The following is a 21,815-nucleotide window of genomic DNA, read 5'->3' on the forward strand; positions in this document are numbered from 1 at the left end:
ATATTCTCCCCTAGAAGAAGTGATTCTAGAGAATATAGAGGGGCCGAGGAGTGTCATCCGTGGGCTGTTCGCAATCACGGACCGTGCACACACAAGATGTGCAATGACTTCAATGAGCCAAGACCGCAATTGTGAGCCAACATGTCCTATTTTTTTTGCGGTCCGGGCAGTCCACGGTCGTGTGCATGAGGCCGAATTGTATGTTCACACGTGGCAGATTTGCTGCAGACTATCCCATTTATCTACGACAAATCTGCTGCATGTGAATATACCCGAATACAGCATGTGTTGGAATATACCACAATGGTTTTGTTTTTTTCTCATGGATTCTGTATAAAATTGGGAGACTTACTGAGGTACAGACCCACGGTATTATGTATTATTAGTATTATATAGATTTAATATATATTATTAGGTATTATTAATCTGTACGACATGGATGTGTATTGCAGGCATGAGTATATCCTTTAATCTATACACCGTATAATATGTAAGTGAATATGTGTAGCAGAGGCTGCAGGAAAATTTGGGGGACAGCGTGAGTTGCCTTTGTGCATATGTACCAATACATTAAACTGTATTTTTTTATTTTATTCAGTTTTTTTAAATCTGTGCGGCGTTATTTTTTTTCCATGAAAAATACAGAAACCCCAATAGACCTTATTACAAGGGATTGGGGTCTGTCAGGAATTAGTTAGGCTCCGGCACAGCTCCGTTATGAATGGAAGCCATGATGCTAGTGTGAACAGAGCCTTAGCGTGTACCAGTATGAAGTCTGAAGTCTCCTTGACTCAATTTACTACTGTTTTCCCTGTTTGGGTGTACCCACAAAAACAGACTGCATTGTAGGATTGTTTTCAATCACCCATTTTTCCCCAACATTAAAAACCCCAGTAAGCCAAACCGTATCTAGCAATTTACACTTTATTAAGTACTTACATTTTATGTCCATAATTACAATATCGAGCTGCAATAAAATATAGAAAAAAAGAAAACAAAACAAAAAAAAAAAAACACAAAAAAACACTAAAAGGAGTAGTTTAAAAATGAAACTTTTATCCATCCCGGGAATCCCGCCAAGGATCATAACAACGTGCCGCACTACCCGGCAACGTCAGTTTAACCCTTGCAAGACCGGGAGGAGTCGTCTTGCTACTTTTTCATAGTGGTTATGATTAAAATTCCAGCACAGGACAGCTGTACGTCAGTAGGATGAACATATAATATATGAATGATATATACATATTTAATAACAATAATAATATTGGTCCACATAGTAATTCATTATAACAAATAGATTCTATATTTCGGTAAAACATTAGTGTACACGTAAAATAGCATTGTATGTATAGGAGGGAGGGGGGATGGGAGGATACTCATCCACTCATGGATATGAACACGCTTCATTGTGTAATGACACGTAGATCCCAGATATCAGATATAGATCGTACAAAACAATGGAGAAATAGCAACATTTTTTTGTACATACACATTTTGTGCAACATCTCACAAATCGAAGAATATGTACCTTGTATTTGGGATCATTCACCAATATGAATCCTTACTGCAGTATTGTAAAAAACAGGTAGAGTAATGTGTATTGAAGCTTAGAGGGGTTTTCCTGCAATAGACATTTGGTCATAATGGTCATCCCATCTGCTGGACCGCAATAGTATGACATATGGGATTAAAGACCCATTTGTGGGGTTGTTTAAGATAAGAAAAACCTTGGTTGTTTTCTTCCAAAAACAGCGCCACTCCTGTCCGTAGGCTGGCTGTGGTATAGCAGATCAGCCCCATCGAAGCAAACGCAGCTCAGCACCAAGTGAATGCGGCTCATCTCCATTACCAGACACGACTCACGGGTCATGGCCCGGTTTCTGGAGGAAAGCAGCCATGTTTTTCTAATCTCAAACAGCCGATTAAATTGCAAATTAAAAAAAACAACCTTTTAACATAGTCTGGTGTGTGACCACATCCACAAATAACCTTGAAAAATCTAAAATTTTCCAAAAGTTTTGCAAAAACATAATGATGCAGACGAGAATTTTGGAGAAACTGGGCTTGGAATGATGACATATGAAAGTGGAAGATTATGAGCCTGAAGGGTTAAAGGGTTATTCCCAACTTAGCCACTTATGACATATCCACAGGATATGCTATAAATGTCTGATAGATATGGGTCCCAGCACTGAGACCCGCACCTATATCGAAAATAACCCGTTTCGCCCGGTGAGGCGGCCACTGGCTGCAGACTCCAGACAGGGACCATTGTACAGGGGCCACGCATGTATTCTGTATTACGGGAGTTACGAAAACAGCCAAGCGGCACCTGCACGACCCCCGCTCAAGCAGCACTTGTGCGACCCCCTCTCCACTAGTCTCTGAACAGGGTCGGGTGGACCCTCGTTCTCGATATAGGTGCGAGTCCAAGTGCTGGGATCTACATCTATCAGACATTTATGGCATATCTTGTGGATGTCGAAGTTGGGAAAACCCCTTTAATGAATGAGCTTCTTGTTCATTTCAAGAATGCCAGAGTCCAGATACAGCAGAACCAACAGCCCAGCGCAGACCAACCGGCACCAGATGGCCAAATATTTGCTGCATTTTTGGTTCCTATCATTTATGGCTAAATCTCAATAGTTAAGAAATACAGAGCAGCCGAGTCTGGAGCCAGACTATTTAATATGTCTTACACTAGAGCGCACAAATCCACGTGTGTGTATTATAAAGTATTAATAAGCAGCTGATGAACATTCGTTTTGGCACCTCCGCCTTGTGCACCATTGCTTGGTTATTAGAAGGAACCTGTAAAAAACATTTGGAGGTGGCCATTGGGGAAGGTGGTGAAAATAAAACCTTTTTGTACTTTATGTAACAGATATTGGTTTAGTCAAAGTGTCTATTACAGTGGCTTCAAACCTTTAGCTCTCCAAACTTTGCAAAACTACAACTCCCAGAATGCCCTGCGTGCTTGTGGCAGGGGTGCAGAGGGGGCATGTGCCTCGGCTGATGGATGCCGAAGGAGGCGCCAATAATCTAATTTGCAATGGCCAGGGTATTTAGATACAAGGCTAGAATAGTCACAATCTTTGCCCCGGTTGAGAACTGGAGTGACAGGTTGAAGACTACGGCTACAAAGCAAACATCATAAACAATACACGATGCCCCTTATATACCAGGGGGTGGAATTGGCACTGGATTAATAAAGGCAGGTCTACTCCCCAACACATCACACTGGCTGCAAGTTGCATCCAAAAATAAAGGCACCAGTTTGCTACTCGTAAAGCAACTGAACTTAAGTTAAGGGCACATTTTATATCACAAGAGGGCAGAATAAAGATAAACCTCAGCATAATAAACAACCAACCCCCAAACTACTGCAAAACTCATCTGCCACACAAAGCAATGACGCAGGGCCGTAAAATCTGTCATATTCGATCTTTCTGACCACCAGCAGGCACGGTATAAAACTTCTGTGATCTATAGGTGCAAATCAAGCTTTAATTGAATCAGATATTATTCAGCCGGCCATCCAATAGGTAAATCATGTGGTGTGAAGTGTAACTACTATTATATTATGGTTGCAGTAATGATTTGTGGAGTTTTCCTAATATACTTCATATGGCTATAGTGATTTCTCCCACGCACATATGTGAAAATGATGGCTGCCCGATGCCACCACTAGGGGGCCTATCTGTATGCAGCAGCTATTCAGAACAGGAGCTGTAAGCAGATTGGCTCCCCCTAGTGTCAGCAACAGGTAGCAGAGTTTTTGTTTTGTTTTTTTACAGGTAATATAGCACTATAGTCTAATCAGGTATATTAGGAAATGCATCAAATCATTTTTAATCTCAGTTTTATTAGGAAATTAATGGTGAAGTTAAGGCACACTTTAAAAGCACAAGTCTACATACATTAAGATACATTATGCCAAATAACTATATACATTAATGTAGCATGTCTTGGTATGGATGGCCACGTGAATACAAATAATGCAACAAAATGATCAAAAGCCTAAGAAGAATTATGGAATACAAAAAAACAAACAAAATAACATTTTTACGCAAGTCCTTGACCTGTCCTCCTTCCATCAAGTGGTTAGCACTTTTATTTAGTCTTCTTATATGATCTGTTTCTGTAAAACCTTGGTGACAACAAAATATGGGATCCACAACAGCCCCCTCTTGGGTTACCACAGTTTTTTTCCACACACCTGAGAAGCAATCACTACAAAACTCAATAAATTTGCCATTCAGAGTCTGGGAAAGCTGAGTGATCCTTCCTGTAAGACCTGATAGAAATCATATCTGTTGTCATTCAGCTTTTCCAGATACAGATATAACCGAGAACGGCAGAATATAATTGTTACCAATCTGACCAAATAATAATAATTTAAAAAAACCAAAAACCTTTAGGTGGCAATAACAACATTTACGGATGATTGGTTTAATGCAATGATAATTTCTGGGATAATTTACAGCCTATAGAACAGCTGTTTGTAGCACGGTGCCATCAGTGATGCTTATTAAAAAACGGCAAAACTGATACATTGTGTTTTGCGTAGTATGGGGCATGAGGGGGCGGAGCATGACACAGGGATTCAAAGAACCTTCAAGAGGAAATCCTTGTGTCATGCTCCGCCCCCTCAGGCCCTGCAACAAGCACAACACAGCGTATCATTCATACCTGGAGTGTTCCTTTAAGTAGTACAGGTTGGACAACAGCGTACAGAAATACAAAGTCTAACTCCTCAGCCATGTTCAAAACACAAGCGGGTGACGTTACCTGTTCCATGCCAGACACTCCTCTAGCCAAGCAAGGATTGTAGAGATGTTTAAATACTTCATAGGTAGAGGTTGCAAACTATTTAAATATTTCTAGGAACTACACAGTTTTGTTACTATTACACCCAATGCCCCGGATGTTTTATGCTTCGGAGATCTCGGACTTGCTGAGTGCTATGGCAAGATCCAGGTCCTCCTGTTCCTGTTGCTTTAGCCTCTGTAGCCTCTCCTCCTCCTCTCGTTCGCTCTCCCTCTTCGCCCATTCGATCATATAGTCTTCAGACTGGTACTGCAGATTTCAAGAGAGACATTCACTGGCTAAGCAGGTCTTAGCAGAAAAAGAAATGAGTGAAGAACTAAGGATTTATCCACAAAGCAGACAAAAGCGGATATAAATACAGGTTGGTGGTGCCCAGATTGGCATTTTAGTGGGTGTGGGTGTACAACAGGGAGGCACAAACATCAGTGAAGAAGTGGAGAAAGACATCAGATGCACATAAAACTTAAGAATCATTTAAAGACATCCATTAAGCCACAAAAATAATCACGGATCTAATAGGATTTGAGTCTGAAATCCTGTTTCAGAGGCTCAGATTGCAGCTTTGTCCCTCCCCCATGCTTTACACTGCAGCGGTGTTCAGATGGACTGCGGTGTGTAAACACAAGTGAACTACAAAAACAAAATCAGGAAGACAGTGCATGTTCGCAGTAAAATGAGAGCATTACTGTGCGCTACTTTAATGTTTCCCTATGGGAGAGAAAATTGCAAATGTATGTCTTCCGCAAGTTACAGTATTGCCACCATTTTATAAGGAAGCTCTAACCTTAAAGTGAATGTCCCCAAAAATAATTTTTTTCTTAAGATCTAAATAGAAAATGTATTGGCACAAAATTTTGAACCTAATATTTCTTTAAAGTGGTCGGAGCTCAATTTTCCTGATTCCGATCTATTTAAATCTCTCTCGATAAAGGGTATTTAGAGCCAACATGCTGGCTAACTGTAGCCACCACTAGGGGCAGAATACTGGATACTGTTAGACATTGAACTCAATAATATCACAGTATGCAGGTACCTCCTAAGCTCCCTCTAGTGGTGTCTACAGGAAGTCTGAATAACTTTAAACTCTATGTCTATGTGGGAGATTTGGAGCTCTAGGTCAGAAAAACGGAGCTCCCACCACCATAAAGATTTAGTAAGAAATCAGCAAAGGATTTTTGAGCTAAAAACGCCATGATGATAAAAGTTGGAGATTCACTTTAAGATAATGTTAGGGTATCCATACCCATTCTGTACAATCACATGTACACAGTGGGTATGAATTCTCTGAATACTACATCTTGCATGTCTCCTTCCAATTTCTTCTTAGGCCGCCTTATCTTTAGAGAAATCCATATCTCCACTGCTTCTGTTTTACTACTACAAGGACTATAAAGCAATACAGTAGATTACATTATATAAGAGACAGCAGTAATGTTTAAGTAAAGCGACAGCAACAACTAAAGATAAAACTATGGCTTGTGAAGAAACTTATTTTCATACGAAAGACTTTTACTGTATGAGAAACTCACACAGAAACGCCCCAGGGGGTCTAATATTTTCTGCGCTCATACCCGCCATTTTGTGGATTTTACCAAAAGACATTGGAATTGGGGTTCTATAAGAAGCAAACCACAACTGTGCCCAAATGCCAGAGAGGTCACAGGCAACAAGTAGGCATAGATGGTAAAGGTATGATGACCTATGATGCCAATTGGCAGGAGCGTAACTATATGGGGTGAAGGGTTGCAGTAAGAAAAACCCCTCTGCCCCATTTGAGGAGACCAGCATGATAAAAGAGGCGTGATGGTTGCGGGACGCACGGTTACAGAATTTGCATTGGGCCCAGGACTTCAAGTTTTGCCTCTGCCAATCAGACAATGATATAACCACATTAGATAAAGTTCTCTCACTATTTAAGCAAATATGTATGTAAAACAGTGTATACAATTTATAGTGTAAGGTCAAGCCACATGGAGGCGCTTTTCAAGAGGTGATTTTTTAAAATCGTACCAGTCGTTTCAGGTGACTTTTCAGAATAAGCTGCTAAATGTAAGTACATGAGAAATAACACTAGTTCTGAGCTGTGTATCATTTGTATCTGCATTTTTCCCCCTTTGCAGGCGCGCTTTTTAAATTGTCGCTGAACTCCGCTCCAAAAAAGGCAGAGACTGGCTGCTATGATGTCTCCCATACACTGTACACAGGGAGAAGAGGAGATCCTGCTCCCCTCTCTCTCTCGGACTCATACGCAGAAGCAGCATGATGGACATTAAAGAGCACTTGCTGTAGAGCTAGCACTGGGGTGAGATAGTAGAACATTTTCTAGAAGCAGCAGTAATGAGTCTATATGCAGCAGCTCCCTCCTCCTCTCTCCCTAGACATCTATAAGCAGCAGCTAACACCTATCAGTCTTCATCTGCCTCACTGAAGATGTATTTTATAAGTGAGTGATCAGTGCAGGATGCAGGGGAGGAGGGGGGAGTTGTCCGATATGCGGAGAAATAGGCCTTTTTCTCTATAAGGCTGGGTTCACACGAGCACATTAACGTCCGTAATGGACGGACGTATTTCGGCCGGAAGTCCCGGACCGAACTCAGTGCAGGGAGCCGGGCTCCTAGCATTATAGTGATGTACGACGCTAGGAGTTCCTGCCTCTCTGCAGGACAACTGTCCCGTACTGTAATCATGTTTTCAGTACGGGACAGTAGTTCCACGGAGAGGCAGGGGGTCCTAGCATCGTACATAACTACGATGCTAGGAGCCCGGCTCTCTGCACTGAGTTCGGTCCGGGACTTCCGGCCGAAATACGTCCGTCCATTACGGACGTTAATGTGCTCGTGTGAACCCAGCCTAAGCGATATCTAGCCGTGTTGTATTGATTTAAGGAAAGTTAGTTGAAATGACGGTGACTCTTTAAAAGCTCCATATTTGGTTTTAAAGAAAATGAAAGTATATTTCTAGTTGTGAGAGAGACGGCATCTCCCGCTAGAAGTGTAAAAGGGACAGCCGGAGAGCAGGTGATCTAGTGGTCTAGTTACCCATACAACATTTTCCAACGTCACTTTTACATTTCTGGTGTGAGACGCCGCCTCTCACAACTAGAAAGAACCTGACATAAAAAGAATTAGCTAAATTTGTCTCACGCGTGAATCACAAATATTTTGACGGTTCTAGAACATGTTTGGTTACATACTATTGATTTTTGAGCATGTGCAATATATTAATGTACAAACTAAGCCCCTTTTAAGCGACCACTATGGGGAACTTATTGCATATGAATTGATTATGGAGTTTAATGGGAGAACATTGCACATATTCGGAGCCGGAAGCAGATAGCTCAGACTACTGCATAGTAGGGTTGCCACGATACCAGAAATTGGACTTCGATACCGATACTTCGTGTAGTATTGCGATACTCGATACCAAAACGATACTTTGCCAACAATTTAAAAAAAAAGTCCTTCCATTTTGTGACGTGAGGCGTGCGGTGTGATGAATTTTGAACCTCCATGTGCCTCACATTAATAGTAATTAACCCCATCATGTTCCTCAGTCAAAATGACAACATTGGTTTAATATGTGAGGTACATGATGGGGTTAATTACTATTAATGTGAGGCACATGGAGGTTCAAAATTCATAACACCTCGTGCCTCACATTAATAAGTGAAAGAAAGCAGGTTTTTTTTTTTATAACAGCGTAAACATGAATGAAGCTATATATATGTGTTATTACGGTCGCGACGATACCGAATATGGGTATATTTTATGAATTCAGACTTCATCTAATGTTTATTGTAAAAAAAAAAGTGTTTTTTTAATTTAACATTAATTTGTTTTTTTTACTTTTTTATTTTTAAAAACTTTAATGTATCTATATATACTGATAGGTATGTTCTAACAACTGCCTGTGTACTAAGTAAGCCCTAACAACAGGAAATATGGTCAGACAGCCCTGGGGTCCTTCAGTGGACCCTGGGCTGTCTTCCCATATATGGTATGTCCCTCGATCGCATCACAGGGATTCCCCGTGACGCGATCCAAAGGGCATCCCCCCTTCTCATTTACCCCTTGAATGCTGTGGTCAGCTTTGATCACAGCATTCAGGGGAATAACGGCGGAGATGCGAGGTCTCTCTGATTTCCGCTGTTGGAGCGGGGCTGTGTAATACAGCCATTGCCATGCTCCTGAGTACACATACGGGGTCAGCATGAGGTGATTTGGCCGGCGCTGCACTAATAAGCAACGGCCCAAGGAACTGAAGACAAAACATAGGGGTGTTTTGCAGTGCGCCCGCCACTTCTGTCTTCAGTGCCGGAAATCATTAGTGCAGCGCTGGTCGCATCACATCATGCTGACCGCGCGCGCACACACTTGCCAGGACACAGGAGCAATGGCTGTATTACACAGCCGCACCACCGCTCTAACTACATTCATGTGTTACTATACTTAACGGTGTGGCCGCACAGCTTAGTATCGAAATACATTAAATAACGGTATTGAACCGTTTTAAGGTGCATGGTATCAGAACAGTATCGAAATTTAAATGCATCGTGCAGCCCTACTGCATAGTGGTCGTTCTGCAGAACTGCAGCTTGGCCGCTAATCTGTGACCGGAGCCACCTGCGTCCTGCATGGGCGTCCTGCATGAACGTCCGGTGCCCCGAGGCAACTGATCGGTGCGGGGTCCGGGTGTCGGAACCCCACTAATCATATACCGATGACCTATCCTGTGGACAGGTCATCAGTAATCCGTACGTGAACAACCCCTTTAAATCATATGCCTGTGTGAAGGAAATCAGGGGATTTGGAGCTTTGTAACAGATAAAGAAACTGTCCCCTAGAAAAATGGATTATAAAGATTCAGCACAGAATTTGGATTTAAGACAGAAGAAATAAAAATGGTGACCATTCACTTTAAGTATGTAATCTAAAGGTTGAGAGAGATAATTAAATAATTCAGAGGGAGTGGGATCCACAATTGTAGCAGTAATCACAATGTCCCTAGTGGATCTATGGCACTTGCTGTGTTTTCTGCATTGCTGTACGGTGGCACTCAATTTATTGCTTGAATAGCAGCATTAGCCCCCATGTGTCTTAGAAAATTGGTGCCTTGCAGAAATCACGACTCCTAGGTTTTGCTGTGCAAGCTCATACTGTGCGCAGTGCAAAGCAAAATAATTAAAGCAGCAAAAGAATCAACAAAAATACATAATTGTGTTTTTTTTTTTTTTTTTTACTTCAAATCAGTTAAAAGAACAATACAAGAAGAATAAAATACAGAATGTTTAATATAACACAGGGGAGCCACACAACGCTCGCACCCACTCCCTGAATATATACACAGCCGCTTGGAGATGAGCGACTACAGTCCTGACCGCTTCTGGGCTCAGTTTGTACTTACAGTGTTAAAGCTACTAAGGCTCCCGGCCTCGTCTGTCCCTTTGCCCGCTGCGAAGGGGTCAGACTCCACCTCTATGGGGAAGCTGAGATTGAATGCCTGGAATGGGTCTCCTTGCTTGAACAAGTCCTCTGGCTTAGAGGACGGCCTCTGGCCTAAATGGGAAAAAAACAGGACAGCACATTCCTATCAGTACAATTTGTTTTATGAGATACACGATACACATCTACTTGCTGGCAGCAGCCCAACAGAAAATTTACATACACAAAAACCTCACGATTGCATGTGTTTGAGCCGTGTAATGAATCCTTCTGATTATACAGACTGAAGATGTCGCTGAAAGGAGGACTACTACACCTATACATGGAGATTAACGTAACTGTACAACATAGCTTTTCTACAGGAGCTCCACTCCGCAGATGGCTCGGTATCGGGCATGCCCTCGATGATGTTCTGAATTGGCGTACAGCTGCAGCATTAAACATGGATGTATTTGGTTTGTGGTTTTTTTCACTCCATAGAAGAGGAAAAATGCCAATATATTTTCTTGCCTTCGGAATAACATTTTGCGTTAACTACTGAGAATATTGTGAACTTGTGACTTTTGCATAATTAGTTTAAATTACTCCCCAGCCCTGGAAAGTTATGGGCACTTTATGAAGAACTATGGCTTCCGGGCGGTTTTTCATACAGATGACCTACCCACGGATAGGTCATCAGTATATGATCGGTGGGAGTCCAACACCCGGACCCCGCACCAATCAGTTGTTCCGGCTGACCCCGGGCCACCGGATGTTATTCAGTGGTCGGTGTTTGAAGCCGATGGATCCGGTCACACTATAACAGCCGTGCTGCAGCTCTGATCCCATTTAAGTGAATAGAAGAAGAGCTGCAGTAACCCAGCATGGCTGCTATACAGTATATGGAGCCTTCTGCTTCCAGCACCGACCACTGCATAACTTCCGGTGCCCGGAGGCAGCCGAAACAGCTGATCGGTGCGGGGTCCGGGTGTTGTATCCCCACCGATCATATACCGATGACCTATCCTGTGGATAGGTCATCAGTATTAAAAACCACCCCATGCCCAGACAACCACTTTAAACTTGGAGAATGATTTGAGGTTCCAGCTCATAGAGTCCCACCCGAACGTAACTACAAACACCACAACTAATGGAAAAATTCATTTTTAATCATGGATTATTCCCCTACTGAGTCATGTGACACCAGTAAACAAAAGTGTAACTTTCTGTAGGCGATGTCTGGTGCTTCACAGTAGTTTTTATTTGCCAATTTTTGCTTTTGCAAAGTTATATACATAGACTTAAAATACATAGACTACAAAAGTTTGGATACCTACCTGGTGGAGGTGGACATGGTCGTGTGGGAGTTCCAGTTTTTGGAGGTAACGCAGGTGGAGCGTCTGTTAGAGAAGATTCTGCTTCAAATGTGCTCTTGATGCTTAGTGTCTCTTTTTCTTTTAGGGGCAGTGTGCCATCAAACGAGTCTGTGCTGCTGTCCTGATGTGTAAAGAAAAGTGAGAGAGAAAATGGTTAATATATGTATTACTTCAAGAGATGAGCAGGTTTGCAGACTGGCGATTTTCCTTTTTTTCCTATTACAGAACCAGATTTCCACCATACAAGACAACGGATCAGTATTTTAGCCACTATTGTCTTAAATAGGGAAAATAAGGTTCCATAACAGGAAAAAAGGAAAGTGGCATCATTTCCAAATTTTACTCATCTCTAATCACTACCACTAATAACAAAAGTAATAATAATAATAATAATAATAATAATGGTAATAACAATAATATGGGAGCACAATGACATCATTTATTCACACAATTACTGTATCGCAAAAGAAATGCGGCAAGATCTCAGTGTACCGCGATTGCAGTTTTCTAAAATTATCGCGTTAAAACCAAGGCAAAAACTGCCTGTTTATTGCATCTCTGCCGCACCAATACCCCCCATGTGACTATCCTAAAACTCCCTCAGCTGATTTGCTCCATCTTTATCAAACAGCTGAGACTTTTAGTCTTATTTCACGCTTATCAGTTTTGACCCAGTTTTTCAGAGTGGAGACCGCAAGGAAGAGAAGTAGAACGGTCTCCTCTTTTTTTCATTCCAAGTTTTGCCTATAAAAATAAAATGCAAACAAAAAACGGCATCAAAATTCAGTGCGAAAAAACAGGTCCTTCAAAGAGGTTGTCTAATGAAGGCAATCTCTTCTAAGGGTCCATTCACACATTGCACTTGAGGGGTAGAACCGCAAAAATTACCGCATCCGCGAACAGCATGCGTTTCTCCCGCGGTAAGATCCTGCAGACTGACAAAGAGTGGCGGCAAATAGATTCCCTGTTTACTTTTATCATTCGTTTCTAGGGTTAGCGTACCCTTAAGCTGCAGCATGCCCTATAAACTGCGGTTTCTTCAGTTTACGTCAATTTTGATAAACAGCAGCATTAAAAAAACGCGTGTGAAGACCGTGATCGGTTCAGCCCGCAGCAAGATTTTACACATCAAAAATACATTTAGTATTGGAATACCTTGGAAAGTGTGCTGAAGTCCGCAAATCCACTACCAAATGACTCATTTCCAAAGACTGAAGCAAAGGGGTCGTCATTCCCTGTTAATATAGAATTGATAAAATATTGCATATCGTACAGTCACACGTGCACAGACATTTTCATGCATTCCAGAACTATAGGTCTTTAGGCCACTCCAGGAACCAGTTTTAATGATTTTTTTTTAGTGTCCAGGAAATAAGGACATAAAAAAATAAATAGAAAACCACCAAAAAAGTGAGGGGCCAGCAGAGATTTATTTTTGAATTGGCTATGTGGCTCCCTAGATTTGTCCAGCTCCGAAAGGTACCAAGTTATAAGGAAGTAAATAACTATAAAATCTATAATGACCTTTCCTATAATTACTTACCAGTTTCAGTGCTCGCTGGGACAAAGGTACCACCAGGAGCGAACGGGTCATTGGTTTTCAAAGCTTCATTCTGCAATAAGGCAAACAATAGTTACCACTCACGAGAGGAAATGCAGGAGATGTTGACCACGATTAACGGCGAGAGATCACGAATGCTACATCTGTGTCAAGAAGAATTAATTTAGAGCAAAGAGCAGAAGATAAACAGCAGATATTATGATGACCTCAAGGTTTATTGTATCCCAGAACCGCTGCTTCCTGGTCGTATACAAGTGAAGGTAATGACTTGACGTCCGCAGCGGTCACTCCCCCTCCCATGTGACGTTACTATGGACTGCTGCGGGCAGCGATAAGCCCTCCACAGTCATGTGACATGACCGTCATAACCGTCACTTGTAAACAGAGGGGTTCAAGGACCGGCAGTGCGAGAAATGGGCAGGATTAATAAAGAATATTTGGTTTACATTTTTTGCCCATAAAGACCTATTGGTATTACCCAGAAAACCCCTTTGTATTGGCAATTTCTCAAAAAGAAACCTATAAAGTCATTCACTGAACGCTTAGTGGAACTATAGATTTATCAAAACAATTTTAAAGAAAAATTAGGAGTAGTTGTCCATAGCAACCAATAAGATTACAGCTCTTATAGTTCAGAGGCCCTTTTGGAATTGAAAGCAGCGACCTGATTGGTTGCTCTGGGCAACTACTACTGCACCAGTTTTGATACATCTGCCCCTATATGTTTTGTATGGCTCTTCCGCAGGATTTACAGACCACTGTTTGGATGTTTTCAGGTGTATTGAATTGAGAATTGTGGAGCTCACTTTGAGGCCAGCTAAAAGGGCTTTTTCTACACCGTTTTCAGCTCTGTGAACTTCACTGTAAAAGAACAGACCAAAAAGTAATTGTAATGTATCGCCTATAGAACGTCCCATGACCACTTTACTTCGTGTAGGCTATGGTACTCAAGGTTTTATTTCTGTCTAGGTGACAACCATTAGAGATGGACACCAAAGAAAACATACAGTAGATTCTCAAAAGGTAGATCATACTAATTGTGCTTTGCCTATGCGACAACGCTGCTACGTACCGAGGCCAAGCTGCTTTCTGATGCTGGGGCTGAAAAAGGATCTTCTTTGAAAGACGTGAATGGATCTTCCGTCGAAGAAGAAAAGAGATCGGCTTTGGAGGAGGGGAACGGGTCAGGTTTTGAGGACATGAAAGGATCTGATTTTTCTACGTTTGAAGATAAGAAAGGATCTGATGTTTCGGCTTTTGCAGATGGGAAAGGTTCTGCACTTGAAGAAAATGGATCTGCTTTCGAAGAGGAGAAAGGATCTGCTGAAGACTGCTTGAAGAACGCATCAGAAGCAAAAGGATCAGAGTCTTTGAAAGGATCTCCTCCAAATGGATCTGCCGATAAAAATATGAAAGATATTTACAATGCAGTAAGAAATAGATACACATCTAAGCGTGACGTGTGAGCGCGAGTTCACATTACAAAAGGTGTAACAATATTCTGAGACAGAGGAGGAGGATACTTCTCAAGCACGCCGAGAGATTTCACACTTTAACTTTTGCAAAAACAATACTAGCGGTGTATTTATGTGTAGTAGTAATGATGCGGCACCAGGAAGCGCCCCGCTTTAGACTCCCGCCCAATCTTATGACGACTGTTTCCTTGATACATAGGGTTTGGTGGAAAACTCGGGACTTACATGGCATCACGGGGGTCACTCGGTTCACACCTTTATGACGCAACGTAAGGTTATGGGAGTTGTATCAACTAAGGGAGTTTGAACAGTGGGACTGTATTGGGGTCAAATATATTTCGCAAATATATAAAGATAGTGTACTAAAATCCTTCCAACAATTACAGGAGGAATTTACTTTGCTTAATACTTTCTTGTATCAGTACCTGCAGCTGAGACATGTATTAATAGCGCAATATGGGGAGTCCCCGCCAGAGGGACAGACATCCGTGATTTTAAACGTGCTGGAGAATACGGGAAGTATCAAAGGCGTAATTTCATTCTTATACGGCCAACTACTTGGATATGAGTTGAAATCCCCTTTAAATCAGGTGAGAGAAAAATGGTCTGGAGAGGTGGGGACTATATCTGAGGATGCTTGGAAAAGCATCCTGGCAGATGTCCCACTGATGTCACTTAACGTGGCATACCGCAGGTCTCAGTTATTCTTAATTCAGAGTCTATCGTACTCCGGTGCTATTGAAAAAGATGGGTCTTCGAACTGATGCGGGGCGTCCAAGATGTCCGGAGGAACAGGCAGATCTTATCCCTATGACGTGGGGATGTCCCATTTTGCAGGAGTATTGGGAAGAGGTTTTTGCTTTGGTGGATAGGGTATTTGGTATACAGGTGCCGCGTGATCCGATAGTGGGCGTTCTGGGTTATGTGGTGGATTTTGCAGTCACTACTTTCCAAAGAATGGCGATCGAAAAAGTATGTATCAGGCATGTAAGCGGATAGCTATGAGATAGTTGGAATCATTTGCACCCGCATATAGTGAATTGGTTAATCATATGAATGGCATTATACAGCTGGAGAGGGCAGTCTACCTCAAACATGGTGCTCTTAAAAAGTTTGAGGGTCAATGGACAACGTGGTTAATGTCGCCAGGGTTACCGTCGGTTACTCTTATGAACGATGTGTCCGTCAGGCTATTGGATCAGAATCATTAATATTTGGTACAGATTTGGAGGGTGGACTGTGCGTAGTTAGGGAGGGGAGGCTCGTTGCGATCCAGTAAATGAATACAGCGCATGGTGCTCTTTACAGATGGGTGGGATGTGTTAGGTGGAGGGTTTGGGTGGGTGGGATGTTATTGCCTCATGTTAAATGTCTGTATATTATGAAAACATGGGTCAATAAAAACAATTTGATTTAAAAAAAAAAAAAAGTAATGATGCGGCACCACTACTGGACTGAACTAGTACATTTTTTACTGGGGAAAACCCCTATGTAATTTGTTTACTGTACTGGTGATGTCCATATGAATAGTGACTAGGATTGCAAATATACAACTCGCCTGTTTTGCCAAATGGATCATCTTTAAAGGGATCACCTGCAAGGAAAGAGAGTGGTCATTTAAGATTTAAGAACACAATTAGAAAAAGTTATCATAATAGATTTTTTTTTATTTTTAAACAAGAAAGCTAGTTCTAATTAGAGTTGCACAATGAATTTTCTGCAATGCTATTTTGATAGTGTGCGGGGCAAATGGTTCAACACCATAAATTCATGTGTGTCAATATGAAGCTGTGCAACCGCTTCTCTTAGCAATAGGCAGGGTTGGGATACGGCCAGTTCTACCAAACCGGTTGTAAAAAAACAAAACAAGACGGTTTGCGGAAAAGGGGAGATCTTGTCCCCCTGAACTCAGTTGTATCAATTTGTATCAGCTTTCTCAATTGAGCAGTGACTAGCGCTGGCGAGGCAGGGGAACTACCAACTATCCCTGCCCAGATGTTAGTTGCTTTACCAGAGATGCAGGTGGCGCAAGGACGTCATTGTGCCGCCTGTGTCGTTCTGCTGGAACAGGCCTTGTCAGAAGAGACCAGGTCTGCATCGCTGAAAGACAGCGTGGGCAGGGGAGTATGTAAGGTTTATTTTATTTAGTGGGCATTGTGAGTGGGACTATCCTCAAGGAGCACTATCTCCAGGGGGCACAGTGTGTGGCACTATCTACAGGGCACATGATGTCAGAAATTTGAACCTCCTAGTGCCTCACATTAATAGTAATTAACCCCATTATGTACCTTTCAAATTATCCCAATTTTGCCCATTATGACTGAAAGGTACTTGATGGGATCACTTACTATAATCATTATAGTAAGTGATGCCATCAAGTGATCCCATCAAGTATCTCTCAGTCATAATGGGCAAAATTGAGAATGTCCGAGGTACATGATGGGGTTAATTACTATTATTGTGAGGCATACTGATGTTAAAAATTGATAACACCGTGTGCATCTCATCAGAAAACGAAAGGACTTTATATTTTTGTGTTTTTTTAATTTTTATCGTAGGGCAAGGTATCGTTTTGATATCGAGAATCGTGATACTACACTAAGTATCAGTATTAAAGTCCAAATTCTGGTATTGTGACAACCCAAGTTCTAATAGGACATTAATGAGATTATTTGTTATGACAACTTTACATGTTTTACATGAGAGCTGAACTCCATGGCTCGTGTTTACCGGCGTTTTTTTTACATTTTTCTCTAACTTCAGTGATGTCACTTGCTGGGATCCTCTGGTACCATGACTAAAAAACATTATTTACTGCCACAACGACTATGGAAACATTAACATTGATTTCCCAAAAGCTTTATGGCGGAGTAAATCATTATCTTTATATACGGCACATGAAAATCTCCAGTAAGCGACATAATAGTCACAAAGTTAGTGAATACACCGAGTGCTCATCGTCGTGTGTTCACTGCCCATTAAACCAATTATATTTATGATTCATCACACATATGAAAATCCTGACAATCTAAATTTAGATGGTGATTAGAATATAAGCTACATAAAGAGAAAAGCAAAAACAAAAATAAAAAATGACTTACTTCCAACAAATGGGTCACTCTGGAAGAAGTCGAGCGCTGTTTCCGGGACAGACTGTGGGGCAGGTGCACCTTGCTGCGCTTCAAAGTCATCTGCATGGAACGTTATTTCCTAAAAGACAGACAATATTGTTGCATAATTTACTGTTTATCTCTCTTGGGTGCGCTACATGTTGTGAGGACTCCAAATGTTATTAAAAATTCTGACAGATGTTAGAAGAAAAATGCTTTACAGCAGAACAGAATAAAATGTATCCCATATGTGGGAGGTGTCAAATTCCACGGTGTTTTATGATGTTCCTGTAGCTGAATTATTGTTGACTTTTAAGGGGTCATCAGTATATGATCGGTGGGGTTACGATACCCGGAAACCCACATCAATCAGCTATTACGGCTGTCTTCAGGTTCCGTCAGCGATGCAGGGTCGGTGACGGAAGCAGAAGGCCCCAACCACTGTATAGCGGCCATGCTGTGTTACTGCAGCTCTGCTCCTATTCCCTTGAATAGGAGCATAGCCACAATACTGAGGAACGGCCACTATACAGTGGTCAGAGCCATCAGCTTCCGGCACTGACCCTGCATACCTTCCAGTGGCAGTCGGCTCAGCCGATCGTTGGGGGGTCCAGGTGTCGGACCCCCACCGATCATATACTGATGACCTATCTCGTGGATATATTTACCAATAGGAGGGTATCAACAAACTGCCAAAACAGTATTATAATCAAAATACAAATAATCTTTATTATAAATAGATGCGGCTGAAATGCCCACAATAAAAAGACAAATACACAATACATGGATAAACTATAACCCAAAGAGGTGGGTAGGACATGGTATCCAACAATTGAAAATCACTAAATAGAAGTCACAAAGGGTAATCACAAAGAGTACTAGACTGTATATCCTGTACACACAAACCCGGCTGTTTGAAATAATTATTTCTCCACCAACATATGGGAGCAAAAGGAGTTAGTACTCAAAAATACAATATTGAATAACAAGATATCATAGAACCAAATATTGACCCATGGTATGTAAAGTCGGTGTGTAACTTATGCATAGGGGATGTCCTCCCACCTCATCCTCCGACGCACGTTTCGCGTTAGGACACCACTCCCGGAAGAAGCTATGTATAGGACATCACCTACACATAATAATTACACACCAACTTTACATACCATGGATCAGTATTTGGTTCTATTATATCTTCGTACTCAAAAATACAAAAATTGAATAACAACTCCTTCTGTTCCCATATGTTGGTGGAGAAATAATTATTTCAAACAGCCGGGTTTGTGTGTACAGGACATACAGTCTAGTACTCTTTGTGACTTCTATTTAGTGATTTTCAGTTGTTGGATACCATGTCCTACTCACCTCTTTGAGTTATATTTTATCCATGTCTTGTGTATTTGTCTTTTTAATTGTGGGCATTTCAGCCGCATCTATTTCTAATAAAGTTTTTTTGTATTTTGGTTATAAATGAAGATCACGTGAGCGGCGCTAGACCAGAAAAACGACAAGACGGGGATCGGTAAGTATTTCTGCACACAGCACCCCACTGAAACACCAACGTCCAAATGGAGGGTGCAATAATAAAAGTAGAGCGCTTCTTTAATGCCAAAGTAGTCTCAAAGCTGTACTACTCCAGCTGTTGCAAAACTACAACTCCCTGAATGCCTTGGAGGACTGCACCAAATAATGCTCTAAACCTCGGTCATTCACATCCAGTTAATGGAACAAACCATACCTTGTCAGCTGGGGCCGGCACATCAGGACTCGCATCTTTTTCCTCCCCTTCACTCCCTGAGGTATGGGTGATTTCTGGACTGCTCCTTGCCTATAAAATCAATAAAGATGGTGAAGATTTAATTCTAGTACACAAAACGACTGGAGCGGAAAGCGTAACATAGGCAAGAAAGCTACACTAATCATTGAATATACATTCTTCCCAAAGCAAAGCTCCTACTATTCACAGTCAAAACAGTGGGGAGAATAATGGGGAACACGAACCGGGGAACTTTGGCTCTGATTTTCTTGCTGGGCTGAGATTTCATACTCTGCAGTTTCATGAAGATTTGCCGGCTCGCTGCTACTGTTGCTCAGACTGGAGTGATCGCCTGTGCCATTGACCATTGGCATATCTAAGTGGTGACGCCAGCTGATATGAAACTGATCGTTTATGTGATTCTCAGTAGGTTTTATATCTTCAAGTTTGGCCTAAAAGAGAGAAAACGAGATTAAATAGAACTGCAGAAAGATTCAGATTTATCAATTCAAAAGTAGAAAAAATTAGAAAGGTGTTGCATATTGAGTTTTGTGACCCCGAAACATGTACCTTGCTCTATAATGTATGGTGTCAAACTACAACGGACGGTGCTTTAGTAGGGCAAGAAAAAGGTCATGCATACCGTTCTTGACATGTAAGACGCTGGCATATATCACTTTGGCTCACTTGCCAATGACCTAATGGGGTAAGGCTCCTAATGTAGGAGAATCTTCTCAGCCATGCACAGGGGAACAGAGATGGTCCTAAACGGACAAGCCCTTTGAGATTAACCGTGATGTGCTATATAAACAAGGAGATAACCACATTTCCCATAAATACAGCGAGCGATTGTTGATAAAATTCTTACTAAGCGGAGTTCTTCCTTGCATTCGAGCAGCTGGTGCTCCAGGGGTGTCAGACGTTCCTTCCCTTGCTCCAGCTTCTCCTCCAGCTGTGCGGTCTCCTCATGTAGTCTGCTCAGTTCTTGCTGGGCCTTGCTCACTTCCTCTTCATAATTGGAAATCTGCGTCTCTTGGCTGGATACCTCAGTAAGTAATAAAGAAATCTGTGCAGAGAGATGGGGACACAAGAGAGAGGGGTTAATTTGTAATTACAATAGGAACTGATAATCAACTTTCAGGTCTTCTTGGGAAAAATCTGGACATTAGTACGTCGACACTAGTATAGCATAACATGGATATACATAGTTCAAAATATTGTTCCATAAAGGTCAACATTGTTATGTATGCTGATCTTCTAAGGCCCTGTTCACACAGAGGAATCTTTGCGGCAGAATGCGCAGCGGATTCTGCCACAAAATTCCGCCTCCCATCCATTTCAATGGGAGTCGAACGCCTCATTTTTCCGCTAGCTGATTTTTTACAGCTAGCAGGAAAGAGAAGCGTCCTGCTCGATCATCCGGCGGATTCCGCCCGAACCCCCCATTGAAGTCAACGGGAGGAAGAATCTTGCTGCTGACGACAGGAAAAATTCTGCAGCGGATTTTGCAGTGGGACCCGCCACGCAAAATCCGCTGTGTGAACATAGCCTAACTATAAAGATATCGGTGTAACTGGCAGATTTTTCTTCTTTTCTTCTTTCTGTAGTCCTGACAACGTGATTTACAAAGGAAGGCAGTAAAAGAATGAGCCCTGCATGCTAGGCATAGTAGCTTTGAAGCTAACCTATATATCTAACTGCACGCTGATCCAGAGAATATCCTACATGGCTTTACAGAGTGAGTAAACATCTTCTATTTTAGGCAATATTACCTGTGAGTGGGTGAGACAGAGCCCACACGTGCTACCAGCCTAAAACAAGAATTCTTGAATTATAAGACGCATTATAAAATACATAATAAAAGTGTGATTCCCGTCATACCTAAAAAAAAATTAGCAAAGTTGAGATCTAGATTTCTGCCCATAGGGTCGGTATTACATCAACGAATGCCCGGACAAATTTAAAACAATATATAATACTACCAACGTAGCTTAGAAAAGTTCACGATACCAATTATCTTACTATCAATTGGCGCTGCCATCATACTACGCAGTGACATGACAAGGCCCATACCAGCTTGGTCTCCTCTGCACACTTCATCTGCAGCTCCTGTAACTGACTCTCCAATATTGCTTTCTGTTCATCCAGCCCGGCCAGGACGCCCTCCACCTCCTGCTTCTGAGCCTGAAGCTTCTGCAAGTTGGTGCTCTCTCGTTCCACCTCATTCTGCAGATCCTAGAGAATAGAACAATCCTGAGCAAAAGACAATAAGCAGAAGAATAGGCAA

The 21,815-nt window shown here is 41.8% G+C and overlaps 1 protein-coding gene across 2 annotated transcripts in view; it reads right to left on the reverse strand.

Moving 5' to 3' along the window:
- Positions 1–906: 906 nt before the first annotated feature.
- Positions 907–21,815, reverse strand: part of EPS15 (epidermal growth factor receptor pathway substrate 15) — a 91,525-nt gene continuing 70,616 nt past the window's right edge. For both annotated transcript variants that reach the window (XM_075832981.1, XM_075832982.1), the window contains 12 exons: positions 21,602–21,763; positions 20,397–20,594; positions 19,774–19,980; positions 19,511–19,600; positions 17,764–17,872; positions 16,221–16,256; positions 14,260–14,582; positions 13,170–13,239; positions 12,782–12,861; positions 11,588–11,747; positions 10,234–10,385; positions 907–5,079 (listed from right to left, as the gene is read on the reverse strand). In XM_075832981.1, coding sequence (XP_075689096.1) covers positions 4,933–5,079; positions 10,234–10,385; positions 11,588–11,747; positions 12,782–12,861; positions 13,170–13,239; positions 14,260–14,582; positions 16,221–16,256; positions 17,764–17,872; positions 19,511–19,600; positions 19,774–19,980; positions 20,397–20,594; positions 21,602–21,763 — 1,734 coding nt within the window. In that variant the 3' untranslated portion in view covers positions 907–4,932. The remainder of the gene's footprint in view (positions 5,080–10,233; positions 10,386–11,587; positions 11,748–12,781; positions 12,862–13,169; positions 13,240–14,259; positions 14,583–16,220; positions 16,257–17,763; positions 17,873–19,510; positions 19,601–19,773; positions 19,981–20,396; positions 20,595–21,601; positions 21,764–21,815) is intronic.

The sequence above is a fragment of the Rhinoderma darwinii genome, chromosome 7, assembly GCF_050947455.1.
Source record: "Rhinoderma darwinii isolate aRhiDar2 chromosome 7, aRhiDar2.hap1, whole genome shotgun sequence".
Classification (NCBI taxonomy): domain Eukaryota; kingdom Metazoa; phylum Chordata; class Amphibia; order Anura; family Rhinodermatidae; genus Rhinoderma; species Rhinoderma darwinii.